Below are 22,761 nucleotides of genomic sequence, written 5' to 3'. Positions count from 1 at the left end.
ATTAATGCTAATTTTAAAATACCATAGCCAACACTTTGGGAGTGTTAGGTGATGGTAGATGGAAATGGACGTGAGGGGAGTGGAGTGGATGAAAGAGATACCGTGATGATTGCAACAGAGATGATAGCTGATATTCACCGACGAGCGATGGAGCGAGGGTAGGTGATGACGATTTTACCTTCACTGGTGCGATGAAGATTGAGGTGGATACGCACTGACGGGCGGTGGAGTTGAAGGTGGTATGTGTGAGAGTAGAAACCTAGCTATCGGTGATGATAAGGATGAAGACGTAAGTCAAAAAAAGATGATCACAATAACATCGTCGTCATGTCCCAACATGTTGAGTGGTGTTTTTTCTTCACGTGTCTTGATCTGAATGTCACTCCTTCAATCCTTCGCTCTTGGAGTACAAGAAGGGACCCAAACAAGATTTTGAATGAGCGAATTGATAAGCCTTAATTTTGGTAAGAAAATTCAGTTAATAATGTCATTTAGAATTAGGCTTATGCAATGAATTTGCACTATTTTCCCTTAATCACAATTATGAAATATAGGATGAGAAAGGGGTCGAACCCCAGGGTGGCACGTATCAAGAATTTTTAACCTAATTTTTTTATGAATTAATTCAAGAAAGAATTAATTTTGTAATTAATGAGCGCTAGTTATGTTTAATTTTGTTTGTAATTACTAAAAAAGCACTTAGAATCTTTATATTGATGTTTATATTTTCGGCCATAACACTTTAGAGATGATGGTTTAATTCCCATGTCAAAGTAATTTGAATTACTAAGATGCAAGGAATGGTGACTTATAAAGACGATTTGTATGTATATCAATTGGGAATTAATAAGCAAGAAATTGATTTCAAAATGGGGCTTGAAGACGGACGCGTTTTTTAGTGAAATATTGGATTTACGTATGGTAGATGTGGAATTGAATTTTCCAACAATCAATTTCAAGATCTAGATAGAGAAAGTAGGTGAGATAATCTAAAAAGAGAAAGTGGGAAAAATTTGGGGAAAACCAGTTATAGGTGAATTTCGACTCTGACCTATTGATCTAAGATGATAGATTAGATGAGAAACAGTCTAAAACTGGGAACTTAAACTCAGATCTTGAATCAAAACTAAAATCTAATCCTAAACACCATTCAATTCATCTCCAAGGGCATGTATATTTCACCCATGCCTTGGCGTTTTGAAATCATTCAAGAAGATGTTTAAAAAGTGAAGAACTCCTATGTGTCGACTTCAGAGCAACTCCTATGTCCTTCCTGGCCAAACTAGTTGGGGAAGAGCTTCCTCGGTAGTTTTCACCTTCTTCCCAACCTTTATTTTATAATCCAACCATATGGATCGTAGAGGGTGAAAAGACAAACCTACCCTCAAAATTTGGGTCAGTCGGACAGTTAGATCTCAAGATATCGCCATTTTACTAGCGATTAATCCTAGCCATTAGATCTTTTTATCTTTCCTCCACGCAGGTCAAAAATCCACGCTTCTGATTCGCCGATGTTGTTTCCTTGTTTTCCCCTCCCTCGGATCATGCGCTGCCACGTCTTTACGCGCTGAAAAAAAGATGCAATCATTGTCATTAAAAGAGAGAGAGAACATACCTTTTTGAATAGCTAGGAGACTGCCACGTCGCCCGTGTCAGCATTCTCATTTTAATTAAATAATAAAAGGTACCTTTCTCATTTTAATAAATGCACGCACTTATCGATTCACCGCGTGTATTTATTGCACAAAAAAGGCCAACAAAAAAATGACAACTTACCTTTCTCCTCGAGCCGCCCACGCCCAGTAATCACCAAGACGATGATTCATTAATTATAGCATCTTGCATTGTGATGCCATAATTACCCTATGACAAATTATTGCCGCAGCCAATCATTCAACCGAATTTTTGGGCGAATGATGTGGAAGCCACGTAAATAGTTAAAAATCATTTAAAAACAAATGCCAAATAAATCATGAAATATATTATGTTAATTCTAAAAAATATTTCTTGGCTATATAATGGTCAGAAAATTATAAAACAATATGTAAAATTCCATAAAAATTATTAAAGGCCTTAATAACCTCTAGCCAAGTATTTTATGCCAATTGATTCATTAAAAATATTTAAATAAATTCATTTTTTTAATTGTAAAATTATTTTCTTTATGAAATAAACTTCAGATAATTCTATAAAAATACTAGAAAATCCATACCTTTAAATATTTAAATATATCTAAATAATATTTTCTGACTTGTGAAAGTATTTTATTCATGAAATTGATGTCATAAAAGTATGTTAAAATACCGCAAAATAAATAAAATTGTAAATTCATTATAAAAGTGAAATAAATCATTTTAAACTCTAATAACATGGATTTATGATTTTTGAAATAGAATAGACACATAAAGTGCATGAAATTACTATGAAACCTCATGTTGTCATGAGGTGTTTTATTCACCCTTTAACAAATATGGATCACATTTTTAACATGAATGGTCCCTACAAACAATTGAGTTACTAACATTTTAACGAACGTTGCAAAAACCTGCCTTGGTGTGAGAAGAACTCATGGTGATGAGGATTCAAGCCTACTTCTCACCATTATGATAATATAAAACTAAAAGTTTATCACTGAATTAAATTATAGGCCTCACACCTCTCATAAGGAAAATCACTCTATCACTGATGGTGGCTACTGAGTGTTTGGGTCCCCTATAACTTTCTTTCTAGCTGAAAATATGGATCCACATTGTCCTCCCCCTTTCCATGCAGATAATATCAAATGTGTATCAATGAAACATGGACAATGATGCTCCTATCTATCTATGGGTGAAGAAAAAAGAGAACGGTGGATCGCTCAACAGAATATGTTGGTAAAATATGATCCATTGATAAATAATATTTATATTTGTTACAAAGAATGGACAAATGAGCAGAATACACCAGAAGGATGTACAAAAAAATGGGGATGCTGGATAATATAGGCATGTGCTCACCTAAGCAAGGCATGATAAAAATAATTATCAACACATCCTTTAGAGAAAGTAACTAAGCGTGCTTCCAAAATAAGTGAGAAAACATAAATTGAAGCTTTTAAAAGAAGGAATCATTGATGAAATAAAAAGAACTTGGTATATTTTATCCCCAACTAGTGAGAAAGAGTAGAAATAGATTGAAAAGACTAAGACCAAAAACAAAAGAGGGAGATAAGAAAGAAATGATTTCATCAAAGACTGAAATCATTAAAATATGTCATAAATATTTAAGGATAATGGGAAGAGATGAGTTCCTAAAGGCATAAACAACAAGGGGGAAATTATTTAAGGTAGGATAGGAAGATAGTGAAGAGGATACATAAACAGGTTTCAAAGATAATTTTAGGTTTCTCAAGGAATGGCGACTCTGTGCTTTAGAAATTAATGAAATGCATAGTCCTATCTCAGAATAAGATTCAGGCAGTGGGTAGCCAAGATAAATAAGGTCAGCTCATTCAAGGTATCAGTGAAGTGGCGGTCCACATAAATCACTCATCACTCCATCAAAGACTATATAACTTCAACCCTTTTTTCATGTCTGTTCTGTTAATCTAATTGACATTAGGAGCGGTACTCACATTGAATAAAACCATCTTTGTACCATCTAAATCATGTTCAAGATCCTCTCTAGGATCCTATGTCCAAATGTAAATCTATGCATGTTTCCTATGTTCAAATGTAAATGAAATTCCTAAGGTGGGCTTATAATACTATGCAGGTTCCTGAAAAAGGTTAACCCCAACTAAGTTTAACAAATTGAGTTTGAATAAAGAGTATGGCCATTTGTATAATAACTCCCCCAACTATGTCATGCAAGGATCTAAATGCATTATCAGTGACCTTTAATGAGAAGGGGCCTCCATCTGGATGCTAGAGACAGATCTCAAATACCTTCCTTTTCTCTTCTTCCTGAACACATCTCCAGAGGATCTGGTCAACTTTAATGTAAAACAGCTCTGGTTCCCAAAAGTAGTAGAATCGAATGCCTTGGAGAAAGAACTAATTTTTCTCATTAGACATACATTATTTGGACTCTTTTACTGTGATAAGACATTTCAAAATATGCACAAACCAATGCAAAATAGTCAATTCTGATTAAGAAATTCTTCTCTAATAGGAATATAATTTGTAGGGGCTATAAATTTTCTACATTCATTTTATATATTATTTAAATGTCAAGCTACCCCAAGAATAAAATACAACTCATTAACATTAAATTAGCCCTTTTATTGTTAAGCAAAAAATTTAAAGCATGATGAGCAGAAAAAACTAAGTATTGCTACCAAGAAAATAATAAGTAAATTTTTTTAAAAAATACATAATAATTCCTTTTATATGTGAATACACTTGCGTCTTACTAGCATACTAAATAACCCCAAGCTTCTTGTCCTTCCTCTGCCCCAAGAATGGTCCTATAGAAAAGTCAAATGCCTCAGACATTAGTTCAAAAGATAGGCTCCAGAAAAACAATCGCCACATTTTACTAAATGATAAATTCAATACCCTTAGAAAAATATTACGAGCAGGTTTAGGAATTTTGGAAAAATATTTAATGAAACTCGTATTGGAGCAAGATGCCTGGAAGCCCCTCTAAGTCATTCTAAATTGTTGTGAAGATGTATTTTCCTCATCACTTTAATCTTTGCCTTGTCTACTTGCGGCCCATGCTTGTTGACATGATGTACCAGTACTATTCCTTCTTACACTACATACTTACTAATAGAAGTATTATTTTGTTTTTATATATGATATATTCATGTCCCAAAAGAAGAATAAAAACATGAAAATCATCCATAAATACTTCAAGATTATCACCTACTAAAGACGTGACATTCATAAATCTAAAATTCTTTGAGAAGTTATCACAGCATTACACAAACTAAAGGGAAGATGTTCAAAATAAAAATGTTACAAAAGGATACATAAAGGTACTTTTCCCTTGGCATATATGATGAATAGAAATTTGATTATAACCTGAATAATCATTAAGAAAATAACACAAATTCTATTTCAAAAGTTTTTCTAAAATTTGATCAATGAAAGGAAGATGATAGTGATATTTCTTGGTTCCTATATTTTATTTTGTTTAATAAATGAAAACCATCCAATTAGTTACTACCCATATCATTTGAATTTCATCTGTTTTTTCATTAACATCCACAGTAACTCCTAGTACCATAAGTACGGGACTAACCTTGGTGCTCTCAGAAATTACATAAATAATAGTTATCTTTAACCATTTAATGATCTAATTTTTAAAACATCAAAAATATGGGGATTCAATAACTAATGGTTATCCCTTGATTAGTTGATCCTTTGTTCCAAAAATATCCTTTGTGAACCTATATCAGTTGGAATTATAGTTAGTTTATGTTCTCTCAATACATTTAAGATATCATCTTCTTTATTAGAGGTTAAGGATGAGGAAATGATAACATGTAAAGATTTTTTAGAATATAAAACTAAATATTTCAAAGAAGAAGGCAAGCATTCAAGCCCTAAGGTTGGCTCAGAGATTCTGGTAATGTGTTTGAGGAATTAAGAGACTAACCTTGATGCTTTAATCCTTGAATCTCATTATGATATACTCTTGCTTCCACATCATTATCCTTCCAACATCACATGGATAAATATCTTCATGACTTACAATAGGGTACTTCATGAGCTCATATTATCCTACCTTGAGCTCAAGCATTATTTTCCCTAATCTATCACAGATCATCTGTATCCAGACATGGATCGACCGAAATAATAAATAAATGGGTAATATTTTGAGTTACATTCATTTATACAACAATAAAATCAGAATGAAATACACACTTTGTCATTGTACCTATTACACTTTCTATCCTCCCATCAGGTTGTCTAACAGATACATCAATTCCATGTATGCATGTTCTAATTGCGCAAATGTAAACTTGTATATAGGGCTCTAGGCATGCTATTCACACTAGCTCCTATATCCAACAAGGATCTAAGGAATGTCATGCCTCCTATTTCACAAGTGACAGGGTAATATTCTCAAAGTGTGCATCTTTTATATATTTTTTTAGGAATAGAGTTCAGGAGAAAAGAACTAACATTTTGAGAGAGTTTAAAACTCTTCTTTTTGCTTTTACAAGTACATGCATCTTTACCATATTCATAAATAAAATGATTGGGAATGAATTTTTTCATCTGGGTGATATAATAAAAATTTAGATTTTAAATTGTCCTGGGTGATTTTGATTTTAGTTAATAAAATATAAACCTGTATTCAAATAAATGAATCTAACAAATGATGGGTATGCATTGTCTCCACAGGGATGGTAATGAAGTATTTATTATTCTTTCAATAGTGGTTAATGAGATAAGTGAGATACATTGGGATACTAAGACGACCAAAATATGAAGCAAGAAGGTGATAGGGTTAAATTTCCTAATATAAGTTATATTAGATAGGAGACAGTGATGTGAATGAGAAAATAAAAGCGAGCAACACGGAGAGTGAAGTGATGATAATGATGTAGTGTGATGTACGATATAGAGGTAGTTAGTGATGATAGAATGTTGTATATAAGCAGGATGCCAATAAGATAATGAAGACAATGATAAGAAATGCATAAGATGTGATAAGAATGTGAAAACATGGTTATGATGAAAACAAATCATGGTTATATGAAAAGTATAAGGTAGCAATGATAATGAATAAATAATGTAAGGCAAAGATACTGTCAATCCTTACCTTTAACTAGGATCATAATGATTTGTGTGTAGATAAGTTACCCCTCTTCTCTGTTCCCACTCCTCAAATATCTTGGGCATTCAGAATGAGCTTGGTGAATCTCATAAGTTCACTTACTTTCAAAAGGCCCACAAATTTAGGAATCAGGTTTAAAACTGTCCCAGCGTCAATTCATAGATATGAGTCATAAATTGAGAGAGGGGTTAAAGATGAAGCGACCCTCAAAAATTTATCTGAATTGGCCTTTTGGATTATCAGATACCAAACCTTGAAGTTGGAGCAATCTTGGTCATTCATTTGATTAGATATCTCTTTCCTTCTTAGTGTCATTATTACTTCATTATTTTCTTTTTACAGTTTTCAAATACTTAGATATTCCGTCTTTATTAATTGATATGTTTTTCCTCTTCATTTGTGATCAGTATTTCCAAGAGAAAAGTGTCTTGGATGGGAAAAGCGGGGAAAAAACAAAGTTTGAATTAATTGATAACCGTCTTATGTGGAGACGCATCGCATTCATTATGATTTTTTTTCAATTTTGTTTAATGAAACACTGACACATGTCATTCTCATAAAATAAAAAAAGTTGCAATCATTGCCTGACGAGGAGATATGGATTTAAACCAATCAGATGATCCAAAATTACTAAGCCATTTGTTTGAATTTTCAACTTAAAAATTGCATAAACATAAAATTTTTTCTCGGCCTCTGCACATTCATTTATTGGTATTTTAGTAGAGGTTTTTTTCTATTTTTATAGGTCACCCCAAATGATACCTCACTGTGTCAGTCTTGTGACAAAAATCTGAGTTTGATTCGAATTAATTTACTTTTTTATAAATGTTGTGATGAACCTCACGTTAATGAAGTTGAACCCTTGATTATGCAAGAGGAAATAATATTGGAGAAAGGGATCGAATCAAAACTACTGAGAATAACTTCGAAGAATTTATTTTCACTGATTGGCATGATGATTTATTTCATATTCATTAGGAAAAAAAATTCTTCAAATATTTTGCAAATCTGAAGGAAGTTCTCATTTAATGGAATTTGGATAACATGTATTTTATATATAAGCTTTAATTTTTCAAAAAAATTGAAAATATAAGGTTGGATTTGTGCTTGAATTATTTTTTTCATTATCATACATATATTAAATTTTTATCAAAAATCCGTATGAAAGCCAAACTTGAAATATAAATTTGTGCACATGGGTATTAATAATCTCATAAGCACCATGATTGGCATTATTGTCATGATTATGTTCTGTTTTACTTTCAGTTTGTGTTTAGCCTTTTCAATAGATAATAGTAGTTTTGCTTATTAACTTTTTTCAACAACCACTTTTTGCTTTTATTTATTTATTTTGGGTTTAAAAAATGGCTATTTTGTAGCCAACATGATCTATGCATCTCTCTCTAGAGGGATTTTATTTCATGATTACAAAAACGAAGAATAAGTGGAATGAGCACAAAAATGAAGAGAAAGTGGAGACGACACTTTCTCATCACTAACTAGACACATTATTTTATGAGTAAAGGTTTATAAATATTATTGATTAAATCAAATATCAAAGAAAAATTTGTACCCTAAATTTAAGTTTTTCAATCACATAAATACATCTCAAGGGAAGGTGTGCTAATGGCTTTTAGAGAATCTCCCAATGACTAAATCAAGAGCAGAACAAGTTCAGTGCAAGACGATAATCATGATGGATGTACATTTATTCCATTGTATTTTCATGATTATACCATCAATCAAGCCTTAACAAACCCAACATATATTAAAGTGAATGTTAAAAAATAAAGTAGTTTTAAGAAATATTATTAGTGATACAAAGAAGAATGATCATCATTCATAATTCTCTTTCTATATTTATATTTCACTGACACAAAGATTATTAGTGAAAATGTTTTCAGATAATAAGTGGTTTTAGAAACTAGAGAATTGATGAAATATTTCAAAATTCTATGCAATTTCAGGAAATATAGAATTGAAGATTTTCAAACCAGATAATTGATCTAATATTTTAAAAATATTGACATTTCACAAAATAGAGAATTGAAGATTTACGAAATTATCTACCATTTATCCCAAATTTGATCTTCAAGGTTGCAGAGTTTTATATGAATACAAATTTCACTCTTAAAAGACTTTTCAAAATTCCTTTTTGAATCAACACGTTCCACACGGTCCACAGTTGCACACATGAGAGAAGCTTGACATGACTGACACGAGGATCCAAGAAGACATGGTGTGATGCGTGCCTTGGTAATTCCATATATGGTTCTGTTGATGCCATTCTGATCTGATTCAAGTCTTCTGCTGCAAGGAATTGCATTTTTTTACATCCAGATCAAGGCCCAAGAGCCAAAAAAATATATACCTCTGAATGGTATTGTACCATACTACTGATATTTTAATTCACCTCAGTGTTGTGTAACTGGTCCTTAGACCTGAGACACCAAAAACATCTTGTGGATGGTTAACTGTACTTTGACTATGACCTACATGTTCCTATTAATGTAATTACAAACAGTTGAGGAAGACGATTTAGTGGTCGAGGTGGAATCCTTTGCTCTTGGTATAAAAGGATGCAACTCAAAGAAGATGATGCAATGAAGTCCTTATCCATGGTAGTAGAATATCCTACACGAGTTTTCCAATGATTTCCTAAAGCATTTGTATTAACACGGGCGGCTGATTAGATTTTGATAGTTGAACGTACATAAGTCATCCTAGGAGTGTTAAGCATATAAAGGGTTAAATACACACAAGAAATGAATGAAGGCAATATGGTTCTATAAACTTCTTTGTTTCCTCTAGAGCACGAGATGTAGCTTAGCATCCCACAAGATGGAAATTCAACTTACGGATAAGGTTAAATAAATTATTGATCAATGAATACCTATGATAATATATAATGAATTTGAAAGGTCAATAAAGGGCAGTGGGCTACTGGAGTTGTTTACCACTCTAATGCATGGGCCTAGAAGGTCACACCCAAATAGTTGTTGTAGGGATTTCTATTAAAAATTTCTACTTAGTATAAAGAGTGGAAGATCCAGAATGGAGTTCACACATGCTAGGATTGTTGAGGTGCTCCATCCTTCTTCTCATTTTTCCCCTTACCTTCTTCCACTCCTGATGCAATTAGAGTGGTGCAACAGCGATGGAGGAACGACAACGGGGCTCATAAAGATGAAGAAGGCAATTCAACATGCCAGGGATTGTGTAGATATATCTAGAGGCTGGATGCATGATCATCTCAACCAGGCTCTCTCGAGGAACAAAGAAATCATGGTCCGATCATGCACCTGTTATTTAATCATAGGTTTTGGAATGCTACTATGATTTTGTTCAAAGTATTCTGTTGTGAGAATCAGTGAAGTTTGATCTCAATCAAGACAATAGAACCCAACATGCGGATGTAATTTGAGTAAACAAGCTAAAAAAGGTCAAAGAAAAGTTAAGATTATTAAAACTAATCATCTAGATACTTACTACTCAATTACACCACATAAGTATGACTTACTCCCAAAATTTTTGATGTACTGGTTCAATATATAATAAAAGTAAACTTGATGGATGAATATAAAATAGGTAATGAGGGAAGATATTTACATATTCACTGGCAGTATGATTACTTCTTGCCAAATGTTACGTCTTTTAAAAGTTGAATAAGATGCATACATGTGCCCGCGCTCTTGTCACATTATGAAAGCAAGTTATTAGTGCTAACATTTTGTGAAAATATTCCGAAAGGATTTTGAGTTCTATGAAGCTTGAACCACTACCAATTGGACTAGTTTAATACTTAGTAGCTATTTTTATCCTTCCTTGTCTATTTCCATGATATTAATGGATCTTAAGATAAAAGGCACACTTAAAGAACATAATTATTAAATAGTGTTTTCAAATTAAAATGAGTTTTTATCTGCATTATAGATACAGTTGCCTTAAGAGATTTGAGCGCGGGAACTCAAATCCCCTACTTTAAAAATCCATGAAGTACAGGAAAACATTCTCAAAGAGATTTGCGTTCAATGAAGCTTACACAGAGTGGACTCGTTTAATAGTTTCTAGCTATTTTTACTGTTTCCTTGTCTGTTTCCATGTTATACATTCATGGAGCATAAATAAAATAGCTATAAAAGAATGATCAAATCAAATGCGTTATCTCCGGGTATTGTGGACGAAGTTCTTTTACTAACTCTTAACCAAGCGCAAATTTTAAATCCTTTCCATTAATGAAAGTACCAACTAATCGTGGATTTTATTTTAAGGTCAACATTAAGAGGATCAATTCGGTCACCTCACCCACACATCTTGTTCCACGTTGCGGATCAACTGCTTCATCTCATTCTAACAAAAGAAATTAGCCGCTGAAAAGCTTACCATTTTGAAGAACCCAAACTGAGGCAACACTTCCTCTTCTTGAGCGAAATAAGCCACCATTAGATACACATACTATCCTTTTTCTCAAGAAACGCACGGCTCAAACTTCTCCTCTCATCCTTTGGTTGTAGTTCGACCGCATGGGAAACAACTCCTCAGGCATGGCCAAGGCGTCCTCTCTCGCTGCCGGCAATGGCTGCCAACGCCTTGACGAGCCGCCGATGCCCTCAAGAAAGCTTGTCGTTTTAATGGTTCCCTTCCACTGCCCGAAGTGCGCACTCAAGGTTAGAAGGAAGCTTTACGACATGGAAGGCGTGGAAACCGTCGACGTGGACGCTGAAAACAACCGCGTCACCGTCACTGGCTCGGTCGACGTAGCTTCTATCGTTCTCGAGATCTATCGCAAGTTCCGAAAGCGGCCGCAGCTTCTCTTCGAGAGAGAAGAGAGAGGGATGTGGAGAAGTCGATGGGAGCGAAACTGGCGAAATGGAGAAGAGGGCTTGTTGGTACGAGAAGAGGACAGAAGAAGAAACGAAGATCTGGCCTACAACTCTTACGTGGGTTATCGTAGCGGATTGTATGATGATGAGTTCTATGCTAGGGCGCCACCTTGCAACTATGGTCTTTACGGATATGGATGTCAGTATGATACACATCACCATCCAATCTCCGTTCCGGGTCAGCTCGTCTACTACGAAGATCCCCGTCAGAACTGCTCCATCATGTAATCATTTTGAGTTTTCATCTTGTTAAAAGAGAGAGAGATGGAGAGAGAGAGAGAGAGAGAGAGAGAGTGGTGTGTCTGTGTTCGAGTCTTTCCTTTTTACTGGTGGTGTTGGCCAAAGGATACTACGTTTTTTTATTTTATATAAAGCTTATACGAAGCTAAATTAGATAGTCTCAATTATGTAAGGAATCACGTTGTCTAGTATAGATTTCAGTCTCTAAATTGATGATCATGGATAAAGCTCTTTCTCTGGGCCATACCGAAAGTCCAAGAACTTCCTCGTCGCCCGTAGGCTTACTTAGACTTCATCTTCTTCTTTCTCTCTCCCGAAGCGTCGTAACGCATAGGTTTCTTTGTTGCAACAAACGGAAGCGAGATCTACGGCAACGGAGGGACTACCCAGATCGTTTCTTCTTGGCTACGTAAATGAATTCGGACTTTTGTTCGTCGGTATCTCAGTTGAAGAGCAGTTGACATTTAGTTCAAGGATAAAAAATAAATCGAACAATCAAGAGTGACTTAACTCTCTCAATAGAAATATGCCACTTATTCCCATCCAATCGAACCATTCAGAAAATTCCAAATCTTCCCAGGTACCAATTCTACAAGCCCCTAAATACGTGAGTGAACATGACATTTCCAACAATCAAAATTCAGACTTCTTTTTTCTTTCTCGTTTTACACTTCAGCTAGTTGGCAGAATAAGTTGAAAGGACATGGGTCACAAGAACGTGAATAGTTTACTTAATAACTTTCATTCAGAAAATATAAAATATCCAAGAAGATGGATACAAGATCCACATCAGGTCCTACAATCATCCAGACTACGTTTACAGTCCTCAGAACGTAACCGTCCGGGGGGCCGGCTTTCTCAGACGTTTCCTTTCTTCAAGTCAAAATTTAGATCACACACCCCGTTTCTTCAAACATCAATAATTTGAAATACCCTGATTTTTTTGTTGGTCCACGGTAAATACATTTAATGCTTAAAGTGATGTTTGATTTACATCCTACAACCTATCCTTTGACAATTACACCCTATTACTAATCGTGATGCATAATTATTCGTCAACCAATGATTAGCTATGCCTTGGCGAAAACTCTCTGAAGACTCGTCTACATGAGTTGAGTGACTACCAAACCCCTAAAATGATAGTAAATGCATCGATTGAATTTTGAATTAGTTAATCGACTTCTAAATTTATTTTTTTAATGAACTAGTTGTAAGAAAATTTTGGAAAATACGGACAAATCAATAAAAATATATCAATCATCTTAGCCATTCTATATAAGCGTTTTCTAACTTGCAAATTTTATTTATTTTTGAAAAAATTTCAGAAAAAATTAAAATATCAACAAATTTGGAAAAATCAGAAAATAACAACAATATCTATTTTAATAAATTTAAACCACGATAATATGGAAATATTGTCATTTTGATGCAGATATTTATGAAATATACACCATTTTCTCTGAAATTTGTATGTTATCACTTACACACCGTGTACCTAAATCCACCACTTGATAGTTACGCATATCATCCAGTTATTTACAGGGATCCATTCAATGAACTCTTTCCCGAATAGCACTTGCTATTTGTCATTTATGTATCCACAGTAATGACTATTGGATCAGTCATACTCATCATATGAGGACACAATATTATGATATTTTTTCTTGATATTTTGTTGCTCTTCTCAAGTATCCTTTGAATAAAAATATTTGTAACAAATGCATAAATATAAGTAATTTATGTATAATAATATCATCTTAATTTTCACACTCATAACACATATTCATGAACTACATTATAAGCATCACACATGCATTACAAGAACATATTATATCAATAAATATTGAGCAAGATGTGGAATGTGTAATTGCCCTGATGACAACATACATTTTCATTAATCTCTTATTTGGACAAAAGTCAATCACTCTTAGAGAAATATATTATGTCCTGTGATACAATAAATATGTAGAGTTAATGTTTCATCTATGAATCTTTCATCTGTTATCCCACTTATGTTTCCATGACTATCTTATTGTGTGATTCTTTCTAGATGAACATTAACCGTGTAGATCTTATTGTTCCTCTTTTATCTTGGTATTTTGTTACATGTCTGACTTATTATATGGTGTACATACTTTCTAATGAAGTTATATGACCTCTAATTCAATCTAATATTCCGCAGGTCATTCATAATTCTTTGATGGAGAATATATTATTATTCATATGTGACTATCATAATGAAGTCTAAGGATATGCACACTATTGAGTGAATTGTAGTGAGATCATACTAGTAAGATTAAGTATGTTCAAATGTATCCTAGATATTCAGATGCACAATATTTTTAAGATTTATATCAAAATATCAAGACATAATAAATACATGGTATTCCTCCAATGAGAAGGGTGGTTGATCCCATAACCATTTTTTGTGTTTAAGGGAGAGAGTTCACTAAATTTATCTATATGAACCCCTAGATGTGACGGGAACCATCTAGCACTGAAGGCCAGTCTTAGCCAGCTCGAGGAGCATGGGCTGAAGTGAAAGAACCAGCCTTCAACTATTCAGCCTAGTCACCGGCCCCTAGAGGTTGATGTTATCTTCGTCGTGCTTTTATGGCTTCTTTCTAGTTTTGAAGGTCGTGTATGTGGGTATACATGTTCGTATGTACGGGCCTTGTTTCCATCTAGAGGACCCCTAGGACCCCTTTGGTGGGCCTCTTTCCAATTCCCTTAGAGGGAGGCCCATATGACACCCTTATGTAGGGGAGGAGCTACCCCCCATTTCTTAGGTAGAGAAAGAAAGGAAGAAAAATTATATTTTCTTTTAATTTTATTGTTATTTTCAAATTTTCAACTTATTTATGGTCCCCACTCCAACTTTGGGCATTCTTTGGAGAACCCTAGTCGGTTGTCGCTGCCACTGCCGCTGCCGCTACCGCCTTCGGTGACCACCCCTGCCTCACACCATCGCCCAATGCCGCTATCCCAGCAGCCGTCGTGTTGTGCCGCCTGTAGTGCCGCCCACCCACATCACCCTACAGTGCTGCCCTCCAGCCCTGCCCGCTTGTGTCATCCATAGCGCCACTTGCTCGCACTGCCCACACTCACATCGTGCTCGCCCCACGCTGCACGTGCTTGCGTCATGCACCGCCAGCCCGCAGCGCCACCTGATCATGCCGCCCATGCTCGAATTGTGCGCCACTCCATTCCATGCCACCTCCATGTCGCCACATCGTCCTCTCGCCATCGCATTGTGCCCCCATTGCCTATGTCGCCATTGTCGTTGACCTTGTAGTTGATGTGTCACTTACATCGTGCCGTTGTTGTCCACACCGTGCTGCCACTGCTGCGCCGCAAAATGCTACAACCGTGTCATACCACCGCCGCGCCTTGCCGCTATTCGAGTCGCATCACTGCCTCTAAGATACACCATCTCAACCGCACTTTGCACCTCGCCAGCGTCATCGCCCATGTCCCCACAATCACCACCCATGCCTCCATCTACGCTGCCGCCCGTGTGCAGGCCTTGGCACTATCAGCACTCGCCATTGCCGACGCTCTGCTCACCATTCGTGTCACTGATGAATCCCAAGTCGGTTTCTGTCGTCATCATCACGAGCTTTGGGTCGCGTCCATCCTGGTACACTCACATCTCTCCCTATCTATGTGTTCATTATTTCCTTTAGTGCCTCCCTAACCAGTCTCCACCGCCGGGGTTAGGATATGGATAGATAGGAATATCATTTTGAGGGATAGTATTTCTATATGTACATCCTTGGTTAGACTCGTTGAGGGTGAGTGATGTCGGACGTCATCGGTGACGTCCGACATCTAACCTACGTGATGCAATGATCCTAGGCGAATTTACGTGCAGGTCTCGACTTGTGGGGTTTCACTGAGCTCCGAGCTCCGGGGCAAGTGATTAGTGAAAGTGACACTGACCTTCTGACCCTCATTAGAGCGACAACGGTGACTACGTTGGTGCACAAACGTAACGGACGGGGTCGAATTGTACCTAAGAACTCACTCAAGTCGTAGTTTTCAAAATATAAACTCTCACCTAATCTAACCCGAGCGCGGTGGAGTGCAGCCGAAAGTATATTGTAAAATATAATGTAACTGACAAGTAGGGGGATGACGTACCTCGTTGGTGATGTTGCTCATCGTCGGTGTGTTCATCGGTGCAAGGCAGGTGTGGCGAAGGCGTGCCGAAGGCGGGCACGGCAGAGCTCGACAAGCGGCAGATACGCGGCGCAGGAGTGTGACACTAGTAGGAGACGGCAACAAAGAAAGAGGTGTTGCGACTGAATGGCACCGCAGAGATCGCAGACGGGAGCAGCGGTAGTGGCAGCACGGCTGGTCAGCGGTCGTCGTGTGTGATAGCGGCGCCACAGGAGTTGCGATGGCAGCTAGGGATACGGCCGCATGACGAGTGGCAAAAGCAACAAGGAATGACCTGACGGCGCAAACCACACAAGCGTTGTGTGCACAAGAGGCAAGCACAGTTTAAGTGTTTGTCTTGAGCGGCGCGAGTGGCAGGGCATGATCCAAGCGGTGCAGGAGATGCGGGTGTCACATGGAGGAGACGCCCATGGCTCGGCGATGCGCGGGTGGTGCGGTGCAGCACGCTTGGATACCATAGACGGTGGGTCACGTCCGGACGGCATGGGAAGCCTGACGTTGAGCGAGGCAGTGCACGCTGTTCAGCAGCGCGTGACAGGTGCAGGGTGTTGCGCCGGAGTGGCGCGAGCGGACAAAGCAATACCGTGTGGCGTAAATGGCGCAGACGGAGAACACTGGTGGAGCGCGCAGCTCAGCAGCATGCCAGTCGATAGGGTGGCAAGAGTTGTCTGTGAGGTGCAATCAATGTAGGCAACGCAAGCGAGTGGGTCACACAGTTTGGCCGCATGCAATAGTTGCAGGGTGGTGAGTTGGGGTCGTGCGATGCGGTCAATGCTGAAGAAACACACAGTGAAGCTGGCGACTCAAAGGCGGTGGCGATACCCGGTAGTAGGGTCGATCGGGCATCGATCTATGCTGGCGACATGCACAAGTGGAGCGTGTACCCTGGGCAGCACCAATGGGGTAGGACGCAGAGTTCCCTTCCTCCTCCCCACTTTCTGTTCCCACCGTTCCTTCTCCTTTTTTCTCCTTTGTGAGACCAAGAGACTTGAACAAAACTCTCAATATGAAAATCTGGTCTCAGCGGTTAGGACTCCATCGTGCCCCTTATATAGGGGCATGATGGCCTTTACCAAGGGTACACTATCCCTTGGTAAGGGTCCAAGGGCCCTTACCGGGGGAGTTCTTATACATAGGGACCCCCCTTCTTAACACAAAAAATAAAAATGATATGTCTAGCGCATATTCGATGACACAAAATGACACGACACATAATGACACGAACAGGAACACAACGAACATGAACACAAGAACATGGTAAAACAACAAACATAAGAAGCACGTGTCGACAAAAATCAAAACGGTTGGATACGCAGGTGTGCTTTACCCGGGGTATTTGAACCTGAGTGTTTCACCTTCGCCTTGGCGTGATCGGGCTGGATGTGAACCGACGGGGCTGTAAATGACGATGATGATGGCAGCTCCGAAGATGTTTCCGACGGAGTGGGCTGGCATGCTCCATCAGTGAGCGCGCTAGCAGTACTAGTCGTGCCCACAACAGTTTTCAATCCGACGTCCGAGTCATTGGGAGCCTAGTGGCATATCCAGGAACCTCTTACCGTGATTTATTGGTCATTAGTGTCATTGTCATCCTGTTTGTGCTTCTCATTGAATTTTCACGTGCATTCGTATCGTCATCTACTTGCATCACACCTGCCAAATCGGCACTGGAATGATCGATCGATTCTGACCCGCCGTTTCACATCAAGATGTTAATATACCTGATTGTCAAACAGGTAGATCCATGACATTTATTTTAAATGTTATTTACTCTTAAGGCACAAAGAACATATTGTAGATAGACAATTTGGTTGTGTCTATAACCTATCAGTTCCTAATCATGGGATGCCAAGTACCCTTAGCTCATATGCAAAAAAAAGTTCATAAAAGTGATTATGTGATCAAAATCATATTATCTACATTTATTATGGGAGGAGCCAAACTGTAATAATGTGATGTAATTTAAGTCCTTTTTTATGGTCATTAAAATAATAGAAAATATGTTTCCATGCATTAGTCCTAGGTCGGATGATCAATTAGTGTGTCCAATAAGATATAATACATGCAGTATTACATGATACATTTGATTAAACTTTAAGCTTCTGATATGACTTTAGACCTCTTTCTGCATCAATTTATCATCTCAATAACCAAATTATTTAAATATTCATAAACTTTGTCTAAATATCAGTGCGTACATCTTGTAAGAAATTAAAATAACCATGCTTGGCTTATATTAAGTGAAGTAGTTTAGTAAAGATTCATACTTTGCATAGCCATATAAAGAAATATAATAGAAATTAAATGGCATAGATATCAATTGGCTGGAGAATTTTATAGAGCTAATTTATTGGACAACTAATCTTAAAGGATTCAAATTATATTTGTGTCTTTAAAAGAAGCAATCAGAGGACATTAGGCCAGGAACTGTCCCTTGCATTTAGCCCTCAAACGCTCCACCATCATCATTATGTTGTCTCGATCTCATCGGGAATGGACACGAGCCAAGGGGTGATGGGAGAAGAAGGAGAAGGGACTTGGAAATTGTGACCTTGGGTGAATTTTATTCCGGGCCTTTCCCTATTTATTCTACATGGGTATCTTTCATACATACCCCAAATATTAAGTATACCTTCCAAAGCCAAAAGACAATTTGCACTTGACTCTCTATGTCCATGTATCAATCTAATTAAAAACTCCAATGGTCTAATTACATTTATTAGCCTTCCAGATTCATTAACTATATGATTATATAGATTAATTAGTGACATATTAATTTAACCCAATCAATAGGTTGAGTATCTAACCCCTGGGGTGTGATAGACCCAAAATGTGGTTCGTAATCATACATATTTTAGCGTCATTTTGGGAACATTTCATGTGCATTATTCAATCTGACAAGAATTTGCATCTCCTGCACTGAATAGAGCAAGTGATAAAAAATGCATTTTTAATGTCACTTTTACATTTCTACAACTTCAAGTATTTCATAGTTAAAATATATTTAAAACATTGTGATTATAATAGTACTAATGTTCTATTTAGTATGTCATCTATGCAATTGCAGGAGTAAAGTCAAGGTCGAAGAGAAGGAAATAAAAGAGAGAAAGAAAAGAGAGAAATAAATAAAAAAGAATAAAAAATGGTTTTTCTTATGGGCCAGCTATGGACCGACCAGGCACAGCAGCACCGTAGTCGGCCGTAGGTGGGCAAACGCAATCACTCAAGCCCGCCCCCCAGCCAGCAAGGGGCGGCGAGCAGCAGCCAGCCCCCAAAAAGAGGCCATCAAAGAGGACCACCCAGGCCCACAGGCGAACGAGACCGCACACTCAAGAGGTATGCAATTCCATTTCAATGATAGATATATGTCGAAATATTTATAGTGCGGCATCTTTTAAGTTTTTCCTATATGGGGTTAAAATCCCACAATTTTCTTTCTTCCAGCTTCATGCAGGGCCATGCCAAGATAAGAAGGTCGATTGCGGCCCAACGTGCCCCGATCTAATATAATTTTCAAAGAAATTATGACTGGACTTCCGCCGACCCGGCTTGAAGCCCGTGCCATTATGGGTGTATTTTAAAGAAGATCAGACGGTGGGATCTTCCTGTTCTTATTTAGTTTCTTTTATTGGTTTTTCAGGGCTTCTTATTGGCTACTCAGGGTGATGAGGATCACGGGACCCCTCAGCAGACGAATCATAAGAATGAGAAACTGACAAGGTGTTGATGAGGTGCTAACAGGGAATGATGATGTGGCGCGAACAGGTACATCGTAAGAAGGGTCCACGGCTGCGATATAATCGCAGCCATTGGACTTATTATAAGGGAGATCAGATGGCTAAGGGCAATTTTGTCCATCCCCACCCCTGGCCGTCGACCCTGCCACCAGATGCCATTTTTGGCTGGCGAGGGGGGACCGCTAGGCCATCCAACGGCCTGGTAGGAACTCTAGGGTTGTCCCCCTCCATCAGACGGCCTGGGAGGTCCCTCCTAAACCGTTAAAGGGGGCTCGAAGGCCCCCAATTCAAGCATCCTTCGAGTGAGTTGTTCAAATGGTGGAGGGCCCTTCTAAGGGTGGCGGAGCAAGAGGAGGGGTGTGACAACCCTTCAACGGATCCTAGAGCTCTAGATGGCCCAGAGAAAGCTGAGGAGATGGTGATTCGTGCCAGCACGGGGGAGAAGTGCCTAGGGAGCCGCACACTGAGTTTAGTAGGCAGCGATTGGCGCCGCCGCCCTTGCTCATCAACTCAAGGCGAATCAGGTGAAATCTCTGCTTAATTTGGTATAAAATTATGTTAAGTACATTTTTACTTTGATTAACTTTGAACTTAATAGAAGAGAAGACAAATTCCGTTGCATTTTTATGGATCGATCTCATTTAGGTATTACTTCGAGCACCTTGTGTGCACTCGAAGATATCAATTAATTTAACTAAGTCCCTATCCCTTCAACCTTATAAAAAATCTACACATATATATATACTATTTTTACTCATAAAAAACATATATATATTGTTGGGTTCTATAGGCCTTGAAATGGATGAATAGAACAAAAACGATGCGCAGCGGAAGACTCTTTTGCGAATTGAACGGCATCGACAAAAACCATTGAAACGGTGTACCTTTGCACGAATCTCATTCGTGATTTCTTCGATCCCAGAGCGAGACGAGTCGAGCTGCTCAAGTGTGCAGCCTCTAGACGTATCCACGCGGTCCTCGGCGTGTCGGATATCCTCCTTCTAGTTGACGAACCCCGTTCTTTCTCCGTCGGCGTCGTTACGTCGTCCCGATCACATCAGGGATGGAGAGGGGATGTGGGGAGAGTGGAGAAGAAGGGGAAAGGCCCCTGAACAATTCTGGCCTGGGTGAATTTTGTTCAGGGCCTTCCCCTATTTATACTAAGTGGGTATTTTTCATAAAACCCCCAAAACTTATGTATATCTTCCAACGTCCAAAAGACCATTTGCATGTGACCCTCTAGGCCCATGTATCAGTCTAGTTAATGACTCCAATGGCCCAATGACCTTTATTGGCCTTCCAAATTAATTAACTATATCATCATATACATTAATTAATGTCGGATCGATTTAACCCAATCAATAGGTCGAGTCTCTGACACGTGGGGTGCCAAGCTACACCTCGTGTCCTAGAAAAGTCAAAGGAGTGTGTATCGACTCACTCATGGAACATGTTCGTCATCAGTTATCGTGTATGTATAATCCCTCACCCACTTGACGCTCCTTGGACGACTTAGGGTATGGTCAACTGTCAAACCCTAATCGATCATCCGAGTTAGTACTGATGCATTCAAAAATCATCAGAAAACTCTTCTCCGATATTTCACTGCCTTGGCCAAGGACTTCATTGCATCGTCTTCCTTGAGCCGTCACCTCTTATACCGAGGGTGGACGATCCCATCTTGACCACTCAATCGCCTTCGTGTACTTCTTGATGCACCCGAACTAAGACCGTTTAGAATCCCATGATTAGAGACTCGTTGGCCATAGCCAAAGTACAACCGTCCGTCCACAAGACGTCTTTGGTGTCTCAGGTCTAAGGACCACTTACACAACCGTGACGTGAATCAACCTGATTGACAGTTCGGTATAATACCATTCAGGGATTCGTACGGATCAATTTAGTGAACTCTTTCCACTAAAGAGCACCCATTATTTATCCTTAGTGTCCCCACACCAATGGCTACGGTAACGGCCATACTCATCATATGAGTGAGGCTAGATAGTGTTCTTCTATCCGGATACTTCGATGTCCTTCTCGCGTATCCTTTGAATAGGAATGTTTAGAACACATGCTTAAAGACTAGTGATCTCCGTATTACGATCTCATCATAATTCACTAAGTCCGATCATGTATTCATGGACTTCATTATAAGTATCACATGTGCACTATAATTAATATGTTCTATTAATGAACATGGAACGAGATGTGGAATGTGTGATTGGCTTGCCGACCACATATATTTCCATCAATAGTTATATTATAATTAGATAATTACTTATTCTCTTCTTATCCATCTTCTTAATATATATAAATACTTCTCTAGCTTAGTTACACTTACTTCAATAATATTTCCCTATCTATCTAACTTCTTTACTAACTAAATCACTATCATCCTTAACTATAATAAATAATATCGTACTTCTTAGTATCTATAAAATATTCTTAGTATCTATAAAATATATGTAAATATAATATCTGATATTCTCTCTCCTCTAGTTCTTTTATTAACTTAATATTCTAACTACCCACTAACTACTTATTTCTTCTTATACTTACTATCTCTATTATTTTAGCTTATTAACTAACAATTCAATTATTGAAAACAACTCTAAAGGCCAGACCCTGTGGAGACGACCTTAATCTAACTATACAGTTGAGTGAGTTTTCTATTTTTATCAAATTTATTTGATTGTAGGCAAATTAAAATTACAATGACAATTAAAAATTACACGCAATTTGCCTCCCAACATGGTGCCAAGATACACCTCGTCCTCTAGAAGGAGTATGTATCCACTTATTCATTGAACATGTTTATCATCAGCTACCGTGTACATACATTCCCTCATTTGGTTGATGCTCCTACGAAGACTTATGGTATGATCAACTACTAAATTTTTATCATTCGTGAGAGTTAGTAGTCATCACTGTTAGGAGTAAATCAT

At 37.8% G+C, this 22,761-nt stretch overlaps 1 protein-coding gene across 1 annotated transcript; it reads left to right on the top strand.

The window, feature by feature from the left end:
- Window positions 1-11,151: 11,151 nt before the first annotated feature.
- On the top strand, window positions 11,152-11,885 carry LOC144708311 (uncharacterized). Its single transcript, XM_078581554.1, has one exon. It carries the CDS (start codon window positions 11,298-11,300, stop codon window positions 11,883-11,885), a length of 588 nt encoding a protein of 195 aa, XP_078437680.1. The 5' UTR covers window positions 11,152-11,297.
- Window positions 11,886-22,761: the final 10,876 nt, after the last annotated feature.

Source organism: Wolffia australiana, chromosome 10 (assembly GCF_029677425.1).
Source record: "Wolffia australiana isolate 7733 chromosome 10, ASM2967742v1".
NCBI lineage: Eukaryota > Viridiplantae > Streptophyta > Magnoliopsida > Alismatales > Araceae > Wolffia > Wolffia australiana.
The sequence above is the reverse complement of the archived record's forward strand: the minus strand, read 5'-3'. Positions and strand labels throughout refer to the sequence as shown.